The sequence below is a fragment of the Oryzias latipes genome, chromosome 8 (genome assembly GCF_053564925.1).
Source record: "Oryzias latipes strain Hd-rR chromosome 8, Olatipes_Hd-rR_3.1".
NCBI classification, from domain to species: domain Eukaryota; kingdom Metazoa; phylum Chordata; class Actinopteri; order Beloniformes; family Adrianichthyidae; genus Oryzias; species Oryzias latipes.
In genome coordinates, this window is record NC_136244.1 from 8,435,907 (window position 1) to 8,455,434 (window position 19,528).

Here is a 19,528-nt window from a genome sequence, read left to right on the forward strand (position 1 = left end):
ATATTGCGGGTTTATTGTCATGTGACATCAGGAGCCCTGCCCCTGTGTTCTTTGTTTGTTTCTCAATAAAGCCAAGGAGTCCTGTGGATCGAGCATTTTGGCGACAATCCTAACTAGATTTGTATGGAGTGATATTTCTATTAAATTTTTACTTTAATATATATTTTTTTGCGCTTTCAAAAAAAATTGTTTTGTTTGCAAAACAAATGTTTTCGCGTGCACTGTGTCATCTTGGTTTTTTCTTATCTTTGATTTTGCTGACATAAGTTTCAGTTTAGCGTGACAAAGCTGCCATCAAACAGCCTGCTGATTGGACTAGATTTTAACCAATCAAAATGCCGTATTTATCTAACGTGCTATCTGCTACCGGGGCTCAGAAGCTGAACCAGCTATTTTTACCCTTGATTTGGAGTTGCTGGAGCCAACCCATCTACTGATGGATGAAAGCTGGGTTCACCCTGAACGGGTTGCCAGTCTGTTGCAAAGCCACACAATCATGCACAGCCATTTCATGTTTGTTGTTTCTCCATCAATCTATTTTAATATTTGGTTGTGCCTTCCAAATCCCTTCTCTACCATTTAGTGCAAAGGCAGATAAACAAACATAAAAATGTGCCTCAAGACAAAAGATTTGTTCAGGTGCCGGACAAAGAGTATGGGATACTTCAGTCACTAGATAGCAGCCTTTGCCTGCTTCATGCAGCAGCTGGAACATCTATGGCCCTTTAAATCTACATAAAACTGTTGTAAAATGAATTCAGGCTGCTCTTTTGAACCAAGCAGAAAGTTAGTCTGCAACAATTTCCACTTAATAGCACCACCCTCTTTCAACTGGTTTCACTTTAACTTAGCAGAAGAAGCATTTTTAACTTTGTTAATTTTCACAGTGCTCCCCCTAGTGGTGGAACTGCACATTTCGGCTATTTAAAAAAAAATAACTCGCCACAGAAATGGATTTAAACTTCCTAAGAATTTTTACTTTTCATGAGTGGGCCGGATTAAACCATCTGGGCCAAATGATTGACACCCCTGCGCTAAACTTAAACTCATGGCAGGAAAATCAAAGATAGGAAAAAAGCGAGATGACACACAACACATTTGTTTTGCAAATGCAAAAATACATTTGATAGCAAAAATAAACATTTTGAAAGCAAAAAAAAAAAAAATGAAAGCATAAAAAAATTGAAAGCAAAAAACGTTTTTTTGAAAGCAGATATTTGATGTTTTCTTTTGTAACTTAGAAAGTTTTGTGTGCAAAGTGGTTGCATATCCATAGAACTGGGGCTTCTTGTCTGTTGTCGTAACTTTCGGTTTCATTTCCCCGGAAATAATCAGCCGCTAAGGTAAGACTCCTGCGTTCGGTTTTAGGATTTTCTAGCTGTTATAAAAACTGCATATAAGCAGCTTTTAAAACTGACAGAAATGCTTGTGAAAAACCAACCAGCCTGTTCATAATGTTTAAATGAAGTCGGTCTCAGTTAAGGTGTTACTTAACTTAACTTTAGTCTCAACGGAACGGAAGTCAAATGAAAATCAGACGCCGGCTTCAATGTCCTGCATATCCGGCCGGACAAAAATGTCCTCGTGCTTTTATACAAACCTGTCTCCCGCGTGCGCAGATCATTCAGCACGTCATTCATAAACATCGATGTTCCATCACTGCTCCCCCTCCTTCCCTGCTTCCTCCATCATATTTCACATCATGGACACTTTTTATTGAGTCTTTTGGAAAATTAGGAGCAGTGGTGGATTTAGCAAACAGTGTGTCCTAGCTAGAAGTTATGTAATATATGAAAGTTTAATTTTTCAATGGAATTATGCAAATGAATATGCTGTATCCATGAGATGGCTAATGGGACAACAGATTTAAGCTCCAATTTAATAGTGGTAGTAACCAGTCAGTTTTAACTGTGAAAAGAGGCCTTTTGGTTGACAGGATGAGTCTTTTAAAAACGTCAGAGGATGGCGTCATGGTGTGTGACATCAACTGTCAAACATGGAGAAGGAAGTGTGATGGTATGGGTGTTGTTCAGAGAGAGAAGCACCTTGAACAAACACAGCTACAATACTCTGCAGCAACATTATTAGTTGGATCTGGTTCAAAATGAGAAGCCATCCATGCAATGCCAAAACTACCTATGGTAAACTTCAAACCCCTGATTAGTCAGAACTCTTTAGGCTTGCACCACATAGAGAGAGTCTTTTGAAGAACTTTAACCTTTTTTTTTCTCATTTGCATCCACATGTTTATATTTGCATCCACATGTTTATGCTCACATTTGTTGTTCACAGGACCAAACCCGGCGCTTTCCCTGTGCCTTGTGTGTGTAACAGACAGGCAAAAGTTCCAAAACACCAACACTCTATGACCTTTTCCTTTCTTTTTGGAAATTTTGAGAAACCTTTTGATTTTAGGTTTTAAAAGTCTTGGAAATGGTTGGGGTACGGTCTCTGAAACAGCAAAGAAGTTGGCCCAGAGGTCTCAGACCGAAAAGAAAGCAAGCTAGATATAATATATACTATAATTACGAAGAAGAAAAGCATAAGGAAAATGCTCATAATGGTGATAATAGTGACGATGAAGAGGAGGCAGAGGGGAAAAGGCAGAGGACTCCAAAAAAAGGTAAGTAGACACATGAATGTATCTAAACCCGACAACATTTTTTAAGAGCTTACTAAATCTAAATTGGGGTTTTTGAATTTGCTCAAAGTTGGCAAAAAAGTTAAACATTTGATTCTAACCTCTGTCTGAAAAATGCAGTTCTGTGGCGTGTGACTTGTGGAACCAAAGCGGGCATTCTGCACATAACAAGGCTGCAGAGAGGTAAGCAGTAAAGATGAAGGTTTCAACCTGAAAACAGTCACAAAACTAAGAAAAAAGGCAACCATACAACTCTCACTTTTGGCAAATTTCAGTCACGTTTCTGCAAAATCCACCCCATAGTTATTTCTCAAGTTTGAGCAAATATGGGTCATATATGCATGAGTTTTAATCGACTCTTAAATGATCAGAGTTCACACGGTCACGAAAAACTTTGAAAAGTTTAGGGAATTGAAAATGCAGTTTCTAGGTCCTTGAAAAGTTTGTGAAAAATGAAATCTTCTGTAATGATTTGGAAATGTCATGACATTTTAATCAAACTACCGTACATGATAACTATATGATGATTTGCAAATCAAAGTTGAAAGGCCGCAACGTGTCATAAACATGATCTGTTTTGTTCATGTGATCGTCATGATCTCACCAATCTGTCAGTCAAGTCAGAACTACATCCAATGTTTTTCACAGTAATCTTTGTGGATAAATCAGTAGGAAGAACATACGGGCACAAAAACAAAACACATCATGTTTATGACACTTTGTGGCTTTTCAGCTTTGATTTGCAGATCATCTTAAAGTTTTTCGTAGCAGAAAAGTGCCCAGCATGTTTGGAGGCTTTTGTAATTCACTGATTTTTGACAGTCGGGACGAAACTTGTCCCACATAAGAAAGTTTTTTTAATATATAAAAATCATTCATTTCAAATGGACTGACTCATTATGTTAGATCTACAGGCATTGTGAATACTGGTGTTACATTTTAGCCTAGATCATTTCTTTTTAAAAAATATATACTTGCTGAAATGTATGACTAGTGATTAGGCCCCCTTTGTTATTTCTCTTGTCCTCAGCAATTCCTAAAAGTCAGGAAGCTACACGCGTGATTCATCATATGAACAGCATTTGACTGGCCCTTGGCGCAGTCCACACAATTTGAGAGGGTTGAAAAAATGAATAATTTGTACGACACGCCTGCACCTCACCTACTTCTGCCTTACCTATTGCATGCTATATAAATGTCTGCTATGACCTGTTACTCCTAGTATGTCTATAGAAACCATGTACATGAACGTTTCTACACGCTCACTGAGGGGTCTTTGACCTTGATATTCCGTGCAGGTCACCTGCCTGCCCTGTAGAGGTTTCTCAATGTATTCCCCACAGACATCCTGTATCCACCCATAAGCATAGATGTTTTTAAGGTTTTAGATAACTCTTAGCTTTGAAGTTGTAAATGAATTCAATCAGTGAAACACCTGATCTGCAGTGAGATGAATCAAAAAAGTCAAAAAACAAGCCAATGTAAATTTTGAGTACCAAGGCAGGGCAGCCCTGTCTGAGGCCTCATGCCTACTGAACACAGTTTCAGTGCAGTGGCAGGTTGTGTGCAGCAATGGGTTGGACTCATTCTAACTAATAAACCCATTGACCTGAAACAGACATGACCTATTTTGTGAAACCCAGTCCTACCTGCTGCTGACTAGCCTGATCAGGTGTGTTTGTTTTGACAATTAGAAGCTACAACGGCAGCTTATTTGGAAGACACTGGCCCCTCGAGTCCTGGAGTTTGACATTTGTGACGTTGGTGCTACTGTATTCATTTACAGTGTGCTCCAAATTATTATGCAAATAGCATTTAAGTGTCAAAAATATCAAATTCTTTGTTTTTCTATTAAACCCGATGATGATTTTGTTTCCCTGGGCTCTTTGGATCACTGACATCAATCTCAGACACCTGTGATGATTAGTTTGTCAGGTGAGTTCAAGTAAAGGAAAAAATAACATAACATGGTTGTTCCACATTATTAAGCCGACAAACATTTTCAAGCAATATGTGAAAGAAAAAGGATCTCTGCTGCAGAAAAGCAGGAAATAGTAAATGCCTTGGAAAAGGTATGAAAACCTTGGATATTTCATTAGAAACCTAAGTGTGAGCATCGTAGTGTTAAAAGATTTGTAGCTGATTCGGAGCACACACGGGTTTGTGCAGATAAAGGCAGAATGAGGAAGGGTTCTGCCAGACAAGTACATCAGATTAAGAGAGCAGCTGGTCCAGATGGATGGAGTATGGGTGGTTGGTGGATTGTCGTTGAACCGAGGCTGCAAAATCAGCAAGGAGGTAGCGGAGTTATGTTTTGGGCAGGAATCATGGGGAGAGAGCTGGTCGGCCCCTTTAGAGTAACTGAAGGTGTGAAAATGACCTTTGACGAGTATGTGGAGTTTCTGAGAGACCTCTTTCTTTCTGTGGTACCAAAATAACTATGCTTTCTGTAACTAAATCATCTTCATGCATAAGAATGATGCAATGAATACCTCTGCATCATTGGCTGCTGTGGGCAGAAAAAGAGAGAAACTGATGGTGTGGCCCCCATCCTCCCCTATTGAGAGCCTTTGGAGCATCCTCAGGCAAAAAATCTATAAGAGTGGGAGGCAGATCACATCCAAACAGCAGCTCTGGGAGTCTATAGAAATCAAGTAGAAACTATGTGGATCAGTGAATATGAAGATTTTTATATTGATATTGCATGCACTTATGACACACGCATGTGATACGGTGTCCTTACACTGCACTTTAGCTGTTAGTGAGGTGCGGGCATACTGGCTCCTTACTGACCGTGCTCAAAGGCTGCTCGGGATGTACACGTGATACACAAGTACCTGTAAATACACGTGATACACAAGTACCTGTGAGTACATGTGATACACAAGTACACGTGATACTCAAGTACCCATGAGTACACGTGATACAAGTACCCGTGAATACACGCGATACACAAGTACCTGTGAGTACTTCACTGTTGACCTACAGTCTTAAAATGATATGAGGGCCACCTATGCGCCCTGCACAGATCTGCCCATTTCCCCCCGCAGACAGCCCGTTTAGGGCAGCTGTGACTAAGGCTTTATGTTATTACTGAAATGGAAACCTTTTTAATTTTTTTGTCTTTACGGTCTTCATCTTATGGATGTGTTGCAGGTGAGTTGTGCATCAGGTACAATGGCGTCTGGATTTCTCCGGCTGACTTTGAAACACGTGGAGGAAGAGGTTCTGCCAAAAAATGGAAAACCAGTATCTACCACAACAACAAGCCACTGGAGTTTTTCTTTAAGGCGATTTTACCTTCAAATATTTTCAATTTTATTCAAGAAAATGTCAGTACAGTTAATAAATGTTCAATGTTACTTCTTACAGAGAGGGGACCTATCTACTAGAGGTTTTAAGTTTAAAAAAACGCCACTGGCAAAGGTAACTTAACAGCAGAATCCAGCAAGATCCAGCAGAACTGTTTTTTTCTCTTCTTGAATTGATTCTGCTTCTCTCTCCCATCAGGATAAAGTCTTGGCGCTGTCTGTAGGTTTGTCTGCACCTCCTGCAAATTCTGAAGCTGGATTCAGGTATTCAATGAATTGGAATCATCTCCTAACCTTTTGCTTTTTTGGTTTTGACCGCACAGGAGACTCTGAAGCTCACTCTTCAGCTGAAACCGAGGAAGACGATGCAGAAGAAAACCGATGCGAGCTAGATCCTATTGTGATAACGGATGGCGAAGACGTGATGGAGGATGAAAGAGAAGGAGAGAAGACCGTTGAAGTAAAAGAAAGTGAAGGAAATAAAATAGATGATGAGGATTTAACAGCTGCAGTTGAACACGCTGAAGACCAACCGGCTTTAAAAGGTTGACTTCATGAGTTATCTTGAAGATCACAGTTATGAATATAACCTATATCAATACAGATATTTCTCTTTTTTTCATTTTTCAGAAATGCATCCAAACATTTCAGCAAAATTCCCACAAATTTCGGCTTATCCAGTGGTGGCCATTGAAAGACTTCCTTTAGTAAGAAAAGATATTTTTGTTTTAATAAAAAAAAAAGAAGTGTTTTGTATTTCTGCTTATTAACCCGTTTTTAACTATATATATTGTGATGGACGAGCCAATCACGGCTAAGAGCATAGGTATTTAGTCCAAAACTAAATCATTTTTAATGTCAATTAAAGTTCACAAGATCCAAATGAACAAACATGGTTTAAAGAGGTCAACTTAACAAACTCCAAATAACTTGTAACTTAGGAAAGAACTCAAATAACTGACCTACCATTACCACACACCTAAGGACTAATAAATGAATGGGTTAAATTACTAATGATACAAGGGGGGGGGGGGGGGGGGGGGTGAGACAAAAAAACAATCAACAAAAGCAGAACAGAGAAAGCCATTCCATTCCCCACAGTCTTCTAAAAGAGAAGCCCTCTTTGAGAGCTTCTCAGTTTGGCACCACCTTCAGGCCACCTCAAGCAAGTACAGCTCCACGTGAAAACTCAAGACAACAAACAAGGAATGTACACAAATAACCAAAAGTACATAGAAAATCAAGTGGAACTGTACACTATACCATAATGTTAACCCTGTGTGACCGCAGTCATCACATTATATGGGTGTCTTTTCTTATAATAAACAATAAAATCTTTACAAAAAACACGCTAAGGTGACAAATCTAAATTTGTTTTGTCTTACTGCATTATGTAATATCTTGTGTTTACATTTTCCTTTTCTTCTATGTAGCGTAAAGAGGTGGAGTCACTGTAACTGTAAAGCGCTCACCCCCCCCCCCCCCCATTTTAAATCACAAATTCATGTCAAAACTGGGTTCTTTTCATTTTTGAAGTACTCCAAACTGTGTAAACATAACTCCAAATGTGACACCTTTTCTTATGTCCTTCAGGCCGGTTGGGATGTCTGTGAGCCTCAAGGTTTGTAAACTAACTCCATCAGGATTTTCTCAGTGTGAACAAGTATAGTAGAAATTGGTTTGTGGGAACCTTCCAGTGATTGTTGTTTTGTACGATTTCTTACCAGTTCTGTCAGACGAGGAAGCAGACAGTGATGAGGAATCGGAGGTCACGGATGACAGCAGCTCTGAAGAAAATGCTGTGAACGTCACAACGGTTCCAATGCCTTCGCTGAGCTTAGAACATGTTGCTGTTCAAGAAAACAAAGAGAAGCTCGCCCAGAGTGGTGAAATCCATGATAAGCAGACAAACGCCAAAAGTACTGTAGATGAAAGCAACAGCAAAGACTGGATGGACTGTTCCACCTTATCCAATCACATTGTCATTAAAGGTTAGCACAGCAGACTTCCTGCAGGTTGGTTTTTCTTTATTTAGATTTAACTTATTATCTTTTTCACTTTGCCATGGTGAAGAAAACGTGGTGCAGACGGAGAAGAGTCCTAATGGAAAGATAAATGGTGAAATCAAAAAGGATCTAGAAAGATTTAGAGTGCACGAAAAAACCAATACGACCTCCAATGTTCCACGGAAACAGCGACTTAACGAAGAAAACCTAGAACAGATCAGTAAGTACAGTTTTGTAATTTAAAAAAAGTCATCTTTTTAATGTAAGTTAAAAAAAAAGTCATATTTTTAATGTTTTTTTTTATACTTTATAACTCTTCAGTTGAACCTCTTAGTGAACACAGTACCGCCAAGTTACAGGATGGAATGCCGAGCTCCGTGTAAGAAACAGCAGCTTTGAAACCAACAATGTTACCTCATCCACTCACAAACCTTCATTTGTTCCTGCAGCCGGGCCTCCCACCGCACCCACCCCGCATCGCCACACGCCTCAACTCACGCCAGTGTGGACCAAATGGACCTGGATCAACTGAGGAGAGAAAAACTCAAGAAGCAGCTAAAAGTTTTACAATTACAGGAGGAATATTACACATTAAAACTAAACAAGTTGAAAGAAAAAAAATGAAAATATGCTGGGAACAAAAAACTGCACAAAGCATAAATCAAACTGCTTCCATTTGATTTTCATTAAGTCTGTTATATGGAAAAAAAGTTACCAAAGGACTCGTAAAAGCTGCGTAAGAGAGCGTAAATCCTTAATAAACATTGCATTACAGTATACAAATAAAACCTTAGAGCGCATTAAATACTTAAACTACGGTATTTGAAATGGAATTGGTATGTTCCAAAACAACTCTAGTTCTTGATGTTCTCTGTTCTGATTTATTTCCGTCTTGTATTTTAGGTGAAAGGCACCTGATAATGAATGCTAGCAGGAATCCATAATGATATGAACTCTTACTGCAAACTAGGGCTGGGCGATAAAACGATATATAAATATAACATGATAGAACTTTTCTCGATAGAAGAATGAGTCTATTGCAATAGACTTTCGTTTTGAAGGCTCTGAAATGAACACTTGTGAGTCATTTTCTCCTCTGTGGCGAGTAAAAGTTTTAGGGTTAGTCGCCACATGGTGAGTAAATGTTCCAATTAGTCATGTTTATCAGCCCTCCTTTTGTCTTTTGTCCTCTCCTTCCTTACCGTCTGGCCCCGCGGTCACTTCACCTCTATGTAGCATTTAGTTTTAGCTGATGAAGCAGCGATTTTTAATACATGCAAAAAAAAAAAAAATAAAACTTAAAAATATGTGCAAGCAAAACTATTTTTACTTGAGGGAAATTTTTCTCTTTTCTGCACTCGGGACAAAGCAGAGCACCACGTCCCAAAAGCCAGCCAAACGAAGCAATACTGCTAAATGTGTATTTGAAGACGTTAACCCTTGTGCTATCTTGTGGGGTCAAAATGACCCCACCCTTACATTGACGTGTTCTCCCTACCAGGATAAAGGTGAAGAGGATTTCATGTAATCTATGGACTCCAGTGAAGATCACAAATCATTGAAGAAAAAAGGTTCAGAGCACTGTCTCGTGGGTCTAGATCAGTGTTTTTCAACCTTTTTTGAGCCACGGCACACTTTAACCTTGACAAAAATCCCGCGGCACACCAGCATCCAAAAAAAAAAAAAGCAGAAATTCATGGTCTGTATTGATCGACAGCCCCCCCCGCCCGCAATCTCACGTGCATTTTTGTGATAATTGTGGCCGGAAAAGCAGGAAGTTGCGGCTGTGTTTTTTATGAGATGAAATGAAAGTTCAATTAGAAAATTTAGAAACTGTTCGTTTGTGGTGGTTTCAAGACGTTTCGCAAGGACAACTCATTGTGCGCTGAAACACTGGCCCTTTAAGCCAATGCATCATGGGAGATGTAGTGTGAAAACTGCCGAAAAATTGCAGAAAGACTTGCGTCTCTGAGCTTCATTGTTTTGTTCACTTGTTCCACGGTCTGACACCGGATTCTGTGGAAAGCTACACCACTAAAGACGAGCTTTAGCTGGTACTTTTGTTAGAACTGAGCGACTTTATCAGCAGAATTAAGAACAAGGAAGTGAAGACTTTAAGCACTTCTGATTGGTCAGACTGATGACATGTGATTAAGCGTTCAAGAATGATTGGCGGAGACAATTAAAGGGGCGGGACTTTTCCGCAAACTGTCATAGCTGCAGGTAAATCGCTGTACAGTCATACTTATCAAAATGTCTTTAATAGAATTAAATAAACACAAAGAAAAAGTAATTTTAAGATCTTTTATATTCCTAACTCCTCAGTTTTTTATCAGGGCCTGTTTGGATGAACACAGAGCTGATTTCCTGGAGATGGAAAATGTTTTTAGATCAGTTAATGAGGGCAATTTCCCACGGCACACTTGACCATTTCCCACGGCACACTTGACCATCTCCCACGGCACACTGGTTGAAAAACACTGGTCTAGATGACCCAACTCCCAATGTTAAACTGTCTTGGATAGTACAAGGGTTAAAAACATAAATTATGTAAGAAACTGTTCCGGTTAAGGTTAGAATTAAGGTCATTCAAACATTTTCATGTTGCTAAATTCATAAACATTGTTCAACCCTTGTGCTATCTTAGATGACCCCACCCTCACATTGACGTGTTCTCCCTACCATGACAAAGCTGGATAAAGGTGGAAAGATTTCATGTAATCCATGGACACCAGTGAAGATCATAAATCATTGAAGAAAAAAGATTCAGAACACTGTCTAGTGGGTCTAGATGACCCAACTCCCAATGTTAAAGTGCCAAGGATAGCACAAGGGTTAGGTCGACGCCTCATGGAATGTCACTGCCTACTGAAGGTGATGCATTGGCGTGCCGTCGCCTTGGATGTGTCTAAGTGCGCCCGCAGTGTTATTTCTAGTGAGGAAGGCGTATTTAAACTAAAAAAAAAAACAATTTTATTATGCTTTTTAAAATAATCTGACATATGTTATTACATGATAAACAAAGAAGAATTCGTGTAATAAGCAAAACAAGTTTGGCTGTTCATTTTATTTATTTTCATTTTCTTTTTTTTCTGTGGTGTTGGGGAAAATCACATTGTCTGATTTTTAATATGCAACATATGGATCAGCCAAAATCTGATTTTTTTTTTTTTGTCAAAGAATTAGGTATTTATTTTTACAATATTCTTTTTTTTTATATAGTAGTAAATCGTTTTTTAACTCCCAAGTTTTTAATGTTCAATAAAAAAAAAAAGTTTATTTTAACATTTTTGGAATGAATTACTAGTGCAACATTTTTCTAAAGAAGCAATTGTTTTCCTAGGGTCCTGGGAATACTTTTCACCCCAGGGTGGTGGTAGTATTATGGTATATTTTTTCTTAACTAAGGCATTCTTTGCAAAATAAATTTTGGATTTTAGGAGTTTGATTAGCTTGAAACCCATCAACTCTTATGTTTTTAACAGATTAAAGTGTTGGTAGTGGCAGTATAGTAATGTGGGAGCTTCATTTTGGGCTCAATGACAATTGAGGATTATTACATTAGTTTTTGCAGCTTTATCAGGTGAGTTTGGTCTAAATACTGCGATTCTAAATGACTCACAAATATATTAGAACAAATCTTCAATACTGCCAACAGTAAAATATTGTGATCAGGACAGAACATGTTTAGTGTGAGTCATAATCTGTTACCAAGTTTGTCTTTTCAAAATAAAAGCCTATGTATTTTTTCCTATTTGGATTTGTTTTGACAAGAAAAACACATCTACCTTAAAACAACATTTGTTTACTGTCAGCTTTATTGCAGAAATTACACATTTGGGGGTGATAAACTTGTATTTACAGAGATATTTGAGCAGCAAAGTGTGGAGAACAATAAGAAAGCTACTCTGTCATATTATCATCCTCTATTTCTTCTTGTAGGTAATCTTCATCGTCATCTTCATCAAAGTATTTCTCCTCTGCATCTCTGTTGACAATATCCAAGTTGTCGTACTCGGGGTTCTCGTCCACCTCACTGTAACAGACACGCAAAGACGTGTTAGTAGGTGCAGCATTCATGCTGCGTGTTATAAGAGAAAAAGAATCGAAAAACATTCCTGTTCGTTTAGGTCTAATCTTTCTGTGGCAGAAAGAGGCTCTCCGGTCTGCAGATGCATCCTCACCTGTAGTTGAAGTCCTTATCTTTGCCATCCAAAAAGCGTTGGTGCATCTGACTGACAAACTCCTCCCTGAGCAGAGCCTTCTCCTCATCCGTGGGCTCCCATTCCTTCTGCTGGGTGTCTGAGGGGTGATAACAGAACCTTACGAGACTGGTGTGGAGGAAATAAATGCTTTTCTTTGCTAAAAAGCTCACCATCGTCCTCTTCATCCTCCTCCTCCTCCTGTGCACCGTCCTCCCTCTCCTGCTCTTCCTGCAGTCGGCTCTGAATGAGCCGCTCCTGGTAGGAGTTCAGGAGGAGGTTGGCAAGTCCTCCTGTGCCGCTGCCAGGCGCTCCCTGACCCTCGTCCGCACCGTCCGACATGGCCTCATGGGAGCGCTCTATCACCTGAACATAGAAACGTCTTCTATGTCGGAAACACTGAGACAGAAGGAGTGCGTTGGACAATAGAACTCGCCTCGTCATCGGTCAGGTACTGGCCAATGTACTGCTCGTACAGCAGAGGCTCTCTCCTGCGCATCTCTTCCTCACTGAAATACTTTCCCTCTGCGAGAAGACGGGCCGTGATATCATCAGCACAAACAAACAGACGTCCATCATGGAGAGGAAAGCCCGTGTCGTACCTTTCTGCAGAGCTCGGAGAGCGGCGTAGCGGTGGTTTCTGACTCTGGTTCTGCTGGTGCAGCAGGCCGCTCGCGTCCGCACCACATTGCTGTAGTGCTGGGCTCTGGGGTCGGAGCTGACGTGGGAAAACACAGGGAGGTGTTCGGGCTTCAGATAGGCCTGGAAACGGGGGAACACAGTTTTAAAGACTGTATAAAACTGCCTTTAGAACTATAACACTCAAAAGTTTCCTTGTGTAAAAATGTTACACCAAGTCAGATCTGTATTTTTAGAAAAAACTAAGTGTACCCACACCTTGGAATGAACCCCATCTTCAGATCAGACCTACTTTATCTATTTTAAAATTCTTAAGTTCAGTTTTTTTCATTCCTATGACTTTTATTTAATCTTGGTTTTGTTGAAATTGGCAATTTATTGTTTTCTGATCCATTTGTTTATGGTCACTTTGATTCTGCTTTTTGTAACTGAAGGGGCCAGTCCTTTGGGAAACATCCCCTGCTGTATTTAAAGGTTAAATGAGTAAAATTAAAATTTGGGGGAAATAAAACATAAAAAAAAAAAAAAAAGAATTGATCTAAAGGATCCTGTAAACTCTAAACCTTTAATGATTTAACTGCAAACTCCTAAACATAAATACAACCATGGTTCGTGCTTGTGGAGGATTAATGCAAACATGGGCTTATTCATGCTTTTCCCGCTGCACACACAGGCAGGGGCTTTTGACTTACTGTTAGCCAAAAGTAGGCAACTGATTGAACAATTATTGAAAATATTTAAAAAAAACGTATCGCCCATTATTCTTTATTTCTATCATAAAAACCCAAATGACTGAAATGGCCTAAGACTGCTCATGTCAATGTGTTTCGACCACCCCTGTAACTGTGAAGCAATGGACTATTCCATCAACAGCAATTTGGTGACTGATGAGCAAGTTTGCTGCTTATGTAAAGAGAGACCCTAAGAGGAAGCCCTGTTATCTGAGCAGCGGTGAAAGCAGTGTTGCCAGATTGGGTGATTTCCCACCAAGTTTGGCGGTTTACATTCTGGCAAAAATTCCTTTGGTTAGAATTTACAATTTGGGCAAGTTTGTGGTCAGTTCAGAGGTTTTTAGTTCCTTACTGCAGTACCTCACCTGTCATCATCCTCAACTGTCATCATGAAATGTATGCTAATAACAAAATAAATATGTCATCTAATCTGTTCTAATAATGCATTTTATCCTTAAAATCTCTGTATTTTGCACACTTTCTGTTCAATGACACTGTGTTGATGCAGTGAGCCCTGCCACACTGTGGGCTCTGCTTCTCGTCAGATTGCTCTCTCCGGGTGCCTTTTCACTTACTATGAAATTGTGTAAATTCGATTTGTGATCGTAAATACGCCTAATGTAAACATGTCAATTTAGAAAAAACACACATTTATCCATAAAACATTTTTCGATTGGAGGAGGTGGTTTTTGAGGCTTAGCAAAATTGACATGTTTCGCAAAACTGCAATGGAACCACTTTTTTTTTTTAAATCAAATGATTCAGATAGATGGTGATGGCGATGCGCTCCTTGGTAGGAACAGGCTGCACAGCAGGCGCCACAGGAGGCCCCACAGCATCACGAAGCTCACCAAAAGTTTAGCGTGTCATGCGGAATTGTTGGATCCACAGCTCCTCAGTAAAATCCCAAAATCGCTTTATCCGTAGCCCCTCCCACATGTAAGGAGCTTGTAAATCAGAGTATTGTTTACATCTGTTGCCATATTTTTGAATGACTTATCGCGGGAGATGGTTAATGTTTATTCGCATAATTATCATTTAATGGAAACAGTCTAATTCTGAAATTGTGTGTGTTTTTTACACTTCTAGAATTCATTTTTTATGACATTTCCTACATTTATTTGATGTTTTACCCTAGGTAAGGATTAAAAATAATGATCCATCTACTCCTGCAGACATCAGTGTTTCCTTGCTTGCCCCTTGGAGCCCCCAAACTGCCAGGTCCGCCGCTGTGTGCCGGACCGACCGAGGCTCCGCCAGAAACTCACGTGGTACCTCTCCAGGAACACCAGCGGCCTGCTGCGGAACTGCTGCAGCAGCTCCTGTCTGCGCTCCCCGAGGCTCAGCTCAGCCTCCCCGATCTGCTGGCTCCTCACCTGGCTGCCGCTCATGGCCACGTCTGTCAGCATGGCGTTCACGCAGCTGGACTCGCTCTGTGAGCAACAGCAGCGTTAGCGCAGCTTCAAACCAGGAAATGTCTGAAGATGTTGTACATGAATGCAGAACGTCTTACCTGAAAGTCTCGTGGGAGCTGCCGGGTTTCCGTCTGTCTGTTCTGGTCGCATCTCCGTGGAAAGTCCACAGGTTTCGCCGGTTCTTTACTCTCCGGTTCGCTCTCATGTGAACTTGGATGGGTTTTTACCGGAGGCTCGATGATTTCACCCCACATGATTATTCACAGTCAGTCAAAACAGCTTAAAACCGATGTAAACAAACCCGAGCGAGCTGTGACTTTGGGTGTTAAATTCCAGCGTTAAGCGTTTTAGAAAAATTATATCCCTAGAAATTAAAAAACCTGTAAACCCATATTCAATTAATTGTGTACATTTTCATACTTAAATTCCAGCATGGAAATATTTCCTTTGCAATTTCCCTTCACAACAGTCCGTCAGTAACACATTCCCCGTTTCTCTTTCACAACAGTCCGTCAGTAACACATTCCCCGTTTCTCTGTAGCCGAAAGAAAGGTTCCTACCCTAAACGTTATGCCTGGTGTTGCTTGGTACGCTCTCTACTGGTTGATTTAAGAGATACAACCAAACAAAAGATCCACTGTATTTAAACCATATACTTTATTATATGTATATGATTTAAATGAGAAAAAACCAAAACAAACAAAATGTTATTAGTACTTAGATCTGACATAATGCAGCACATTTAATTCAGGAAAGATGAAAGAGAAAATAAAACAGAATATCAATGTATAAAACGTTCAAGAACTTGCAAGCAGCCTCACAGTTAATTACTTTTTAACTAAAAAAATTAACTGGTGGGGAGGATCTGGTTCCCCTAATGATCACATGGTTCACTTTGGCAGCGTGCATGTATCTCCACCCCCACATGAACGTGCACACTGGCACACTGCTCCCTGTCTGCTTCCTCCTAACACAGTGTATTGATGGATAGATATCTTCTCCTTGTCTTAGTGTCAGAATTTCACTTTTGGATGTAATATTTGTCTCTCCAGCAGATCTAACATGAATGTTTCACAGCTTAAAATAATAACCTATTCAAATTAGCAACTCGGCACTTGTATCCCCTCACTCTCTCCCCTCTCTCTCCTTTTATCTTTCTTCTAAATCCCCCCCATACACACACACTTTCCCCCTTTCCCTCCCATTTAATAAAAAGAATATGTAAATATACTATCATCCAAAGATACATAAGCTCTTTTTGTAATACTAAACCTGTCCAACACAAAAGGCCTTCAGCTCTCATCCGTTTGCTCAGTTCTTGGACAGAACAAGCTGAAAAAAATAAAATAACTGATGATATATTTATGAATCATTGAACTAAATTGTAGAGAAAAGTACTTGTAACTTTACTAAAGATGGCAAAAATCCACTTTTCCATCAAATCAATTAGTAAAGACATAAATAAAATGATCAAAGAAAATTAACAGTGAATGAAAAAAGGCTTTGAAATGCATCATGTATGTGTGATTTTTCGACTATATAAAAAAGTATAAAATGAAAGGTATGATGTTTGGGAACCTTTCGTTTTCACTTTTCTTTTTTGGTAAACATTTTTTACGCATTTTGTTTCTTTCATACAGCATCTTCCCAGCCCCCTTAAACTAAGGTCATGTTTATACTGGTAACAGAAATAATAGTCACATGTAATAATAATCAAAAATAACAATAGTTATAAACTAAGGTAAAAAAAGGCAGTAGTAGATCAAATTTACTAAAATCCTTAATTCTGCATTTAGGAGATGTCAAATTAACGCACTATTCTTAATCACAGACAAACTGGCATGTTTTTGTTGTTTTTTTTAATGGCGTAATCTTAATTTTAATCTATAAGTATTATCTATTACATAAAAGATAATTCCCAACGATGTGTCCGGAAGACTGGAAGCCTGATCACATTGGACTGTTGCTTCTACAAAGTCCGTTCATTTTTGATAATGGACACCTCAAAGGGCATTAATCCACTTTTACCAAGGTCACTTACGGAAGCAATACATTTTACATTTATTATTAGTATTTTAATTTTTTTATAGGCTTGTGTTGTTTTTACAAAAAGCAGACTATGTTTTGGTGTGTTGTCATGGTAACGACTAGAGAGCCTGCACCGACCTCGCACTGCAGTAGTGCAGGAAAGTTGTATACATCCTGGATGTCATGATAAGTTAAACAAAGCATCATTTCAGAGGGACAGTTTCTGTTGTTTTTTTGATGTGTTAAATCCCAACACTGTGGACCTAATGGGGTTTTTTCTTACTGTTTGAGGTGGGAAAAATCCCTCTTGGTGGTGTGAAAGTAAAGCTCGGAAATCTGTTTTAATATAAAAATAAAGCAATTTTTTGAAATTGTATTTTGATCTTTTTCCAAGCCACAATACATTGAAATGAGGCTTTCCACAGCAATTATCAGGTTAGAATAAAAATAAGTTAATTAGATCAACTAATTACTGGTCGTGTTTAATCAATCGCACAAAAAATTAACTGCATGATTGCACTACACATATATGTGCTCAAATTAGATCTGTTTTGACAAGAACACACTGCACCTGCTTTTAAATTTACATCTTCATTTTCTGACCAATCAAAGTGTTCCAACTAGAATAAATGTGAATATGCTGTTTTTTTAAAATAAACTGAATATAGTCAGTTAGATCCACTTTTCTTGAGACACCTGCCTTCTGGTATGTGTCCGTCTGTCCCTTTGTGTGTGTGTGTGTGCGTGTGTGTGTGTGTGTGTAATCTTAGCCTGTAGAAGAAGAGGCTCTGGTTATAGCAACCAGTTGGCTTTGCTATTTAAACCTGACGCAGAGAGAACTGAAGTTAGGAAGAAACGGAGACGAAATGTAAGAGGAGACCAGCTGAGGCAGCATGTAATAGACTTAGGAACTGAAGGGGGAGTTGATATTATTAGAGCTGAATAAGATCAAAATTAGGTCAAGAAAGGTTTTAGATAGCCTTGCATGGGGTTAGCATGTTTTACTAAGAAGAAGATGAGAGATTATTGTATCAGTGAGCGGGAATCTCAGCAGAAGACTCTTGCAGCTTATTTGACACTTGATTACATCTTTGCTTTGTTGCTGGAAAATGAAACCAAAGGCAGAGGTGAGGGTTAAATTCAGATTTTACCGTACAACCTGATTTATAAATTGAGCCCTCAATGTCATGGCAGAATGACTGCAGCTGTTTATAGCAATATCAGCTGACCCTCCCCAGGCTTTTCATTCCCTCTCTGTGACACGTCAAAAAGATTTGTTCTTAAACACTCCCTATGATAACACACACTTTGGGAGCAAATCCTTATTTTGGTCACAAAAAGGCTTCTTTCTCTGTCGACTTGATCACAGAATCAACACTTTAGTCACATTCAAGCAAATCCTTGAATATGTGCTGTCAGTCTCTTAAGCCTTTCAGTTTGGTTTTGGATGAACTGGAGAGACAAGTGAGAGCAGATCATGGGATCCTTTTGCACAGACTCCAAGACTGGGTTGGCATCTCTGGATCTGCCCTAAGTTGGCTCAAGTCTTATCTGGAAGACAGGAAATATTTTGTTGAAATTGGGAGTTGTGTCTCAGACTACATGGGCTTGAATTGTGGTGTGCCCCAGGGATCGATCCTGGGACCCTGTCTGTTCAACCTCTACATGCTGCCACTAGGGCAGTTAATACGCAGTAATAACATATCTTATCACAACTATGCAGATGATACTCAGATCTATGTGTCACTGACAACAGGTGAATATGGGCCAGTGGATTCTCTCAACCACTGCCTCCAACAGATCAGCGCGTGGATGCAGAACAACTTTCTCCAGCTAAACTCAGACAAGACCGAAGTTATTGTTTTTGGCCCACAGAAACAAAGAGAAATTGTCAACAGCTACCTTCATTCTCTGTCTCTCAAACCCTCAAATCAAGTCAGAAATCTAGGGGTAATCATGGACTCTGACCTGAACTTTAACAGCCATATCAAGTCAGTAACATCAGCGGCATTTTACCACCTGAAAAACATTGCCAAAATCAAAAACATAATCTCAAAGCGAGACCTGGAGATACTTATCCATGCATTTGTCTCCAGTAGGTTAGACTACTGTAACGGCCTGCTCACCGGCCTCTCCGAACGAGCTGTAAAACAGCTTCAGTACATCCAGAATGCTGCTGCTCGAGTCTTGACCAGAACCAGGAAGTATGTTCACATTAGTCCTGTGCTCAGGTCTTTGCACTGGCTCCCTGTACCTCAAAGAATAGACTTCAAAGCAGCTCTGCTTGTGTACAAGTCTCTCCATGGCCACGCACCAAAGTACATCTCTGACATGTTAGTGCCATATGAACCATCTCGTACTCTGAGGACCTCAGGGACCGGCCTCCTGTTGATTCCCAGAGTCAGAACTAAACAAGGGGAATCAGCGTTTCAATATTCTGCAGCTAAAATCTGGAACAGCCTCCCTGAAGGCGTAAGACAGGCCTCTTCTGTGTTCATGTTCAAATCTAGACTTAAAACATTTCTGTTTAGCCGTGTATATGACTGAAAGGTCCT

The 19,528-nt window shown here is 39.6% G+C and overlaps 2 protein-coding genes across 2 annotated transcripts; one reads left to right on the forward strand and one right to left on the reverse strand.

The window, feature by feature from the left end:
• The first annotated feature begins 1,253 nt into the window (after positions 1-1,253).
• LOC101163662 (uncharacterized) lies at positions 1,254-8,727 on the forward strand. The gene is made up of 13 exons (XM_011478444.4): positions 1,254-1,343; positions 2,293-2,623; positions 2,762-2,824; positions 5,798-5,931; positions 6,014-6,067; positions 6,152-6,176; positions 6,276-6,497; positions 6,583-6,659; positions 7,546-7,573; positions 7,680-7,943; positions 8,026-8,178; positions 8,280-8,337; positions 8,408-8,727. The coding sequence occupies exons 2-13, from the start codon at positions 2,434-2,436 to the stop codon at positions 8,580-8,582; spliced, it is 1,443 nt and encodes a 480-aa protein (XP_011476746.1). The 5' UTR covers positions 1,254-1,343; positions 2,293-2,433; the 3' UTR covers positions 8,583-8,727.
• Positions 8,728-11,758: 3,031 nt separating this feature from the next.
• ccdc97 (coiled-coil domain containing 97) lies at positions 11,759-15,527 on the reverse strand. The gene is made up of 7 exons (XM_004071764.4): positions 15,044-15,527; positions 14,799-14,963; positions 12,763-12,922; positions 12,597-12,685; positions 12,334-12,526; positions 12,143-12,260; positions 11,759-11,994 (listed from the first exon to the last, which is right to left on the reverse strand). The coding sequence occupies exons 1-7, from the start codon at positions 15,197-15,199 to the stop codon at positions 11,862-11,864; spliced, it is 1,014 nt and encodes a 337-aa protein (XP_004071812.1). The 5' UTR covers positions 15,200-15,527; the 3' UTR covers positions 11,759-11,861.
• Between the last annotated feature and the right edge of the window lie 4,001 nt (positions 15,528-19,528).

Bases quoted from the DNA above. Each gene is read 5' to 3' on its own strand.
- LOC101163662 (XM_011478444.4), top strand. From the start codon at position 2,434: ATGGTTGGGGTACGGTCTCTGAAACAGCAAAGAAGTTGGCCCAGAGGT. The intron at 6,498-6,582 runs GTTGACTTCATG...TTCATTTTTCAG, and splicing joins AGACCAACCGGCTTTAAAAG to AAATGCATCCAAACATTTCA. The intron at 7,944-8,025 runs GTTAGCACAGCA...GCCATGGTGAAG, and splicing joins CAATCACATTGTCATTAAAG to AAAACGTGGTGCAGACGGAG.
- ccdc97 (XM_004071764.4), bottom strand. From the start codon at position 15,199: ATGTGGGGTGAAATCATCGAGCCTCCGGTAAAAACCCATCCAAGTTCA. The intron at 12,923-14,798 runs GTGAGTTTCTGG...CCCCGTTTCCAG, and splicing joins TGTTCCTGGAGAGGTACCAC to GCCTATCTGAAGCCCGAACA. The intron at 12,686-12,762 runs GTACGACACGGG...GTCTTCTCGCAG, and splicing joins TCTCCGAGCTCTGCAGAAAG to AGGGAAAGTATTTCAGTGAG.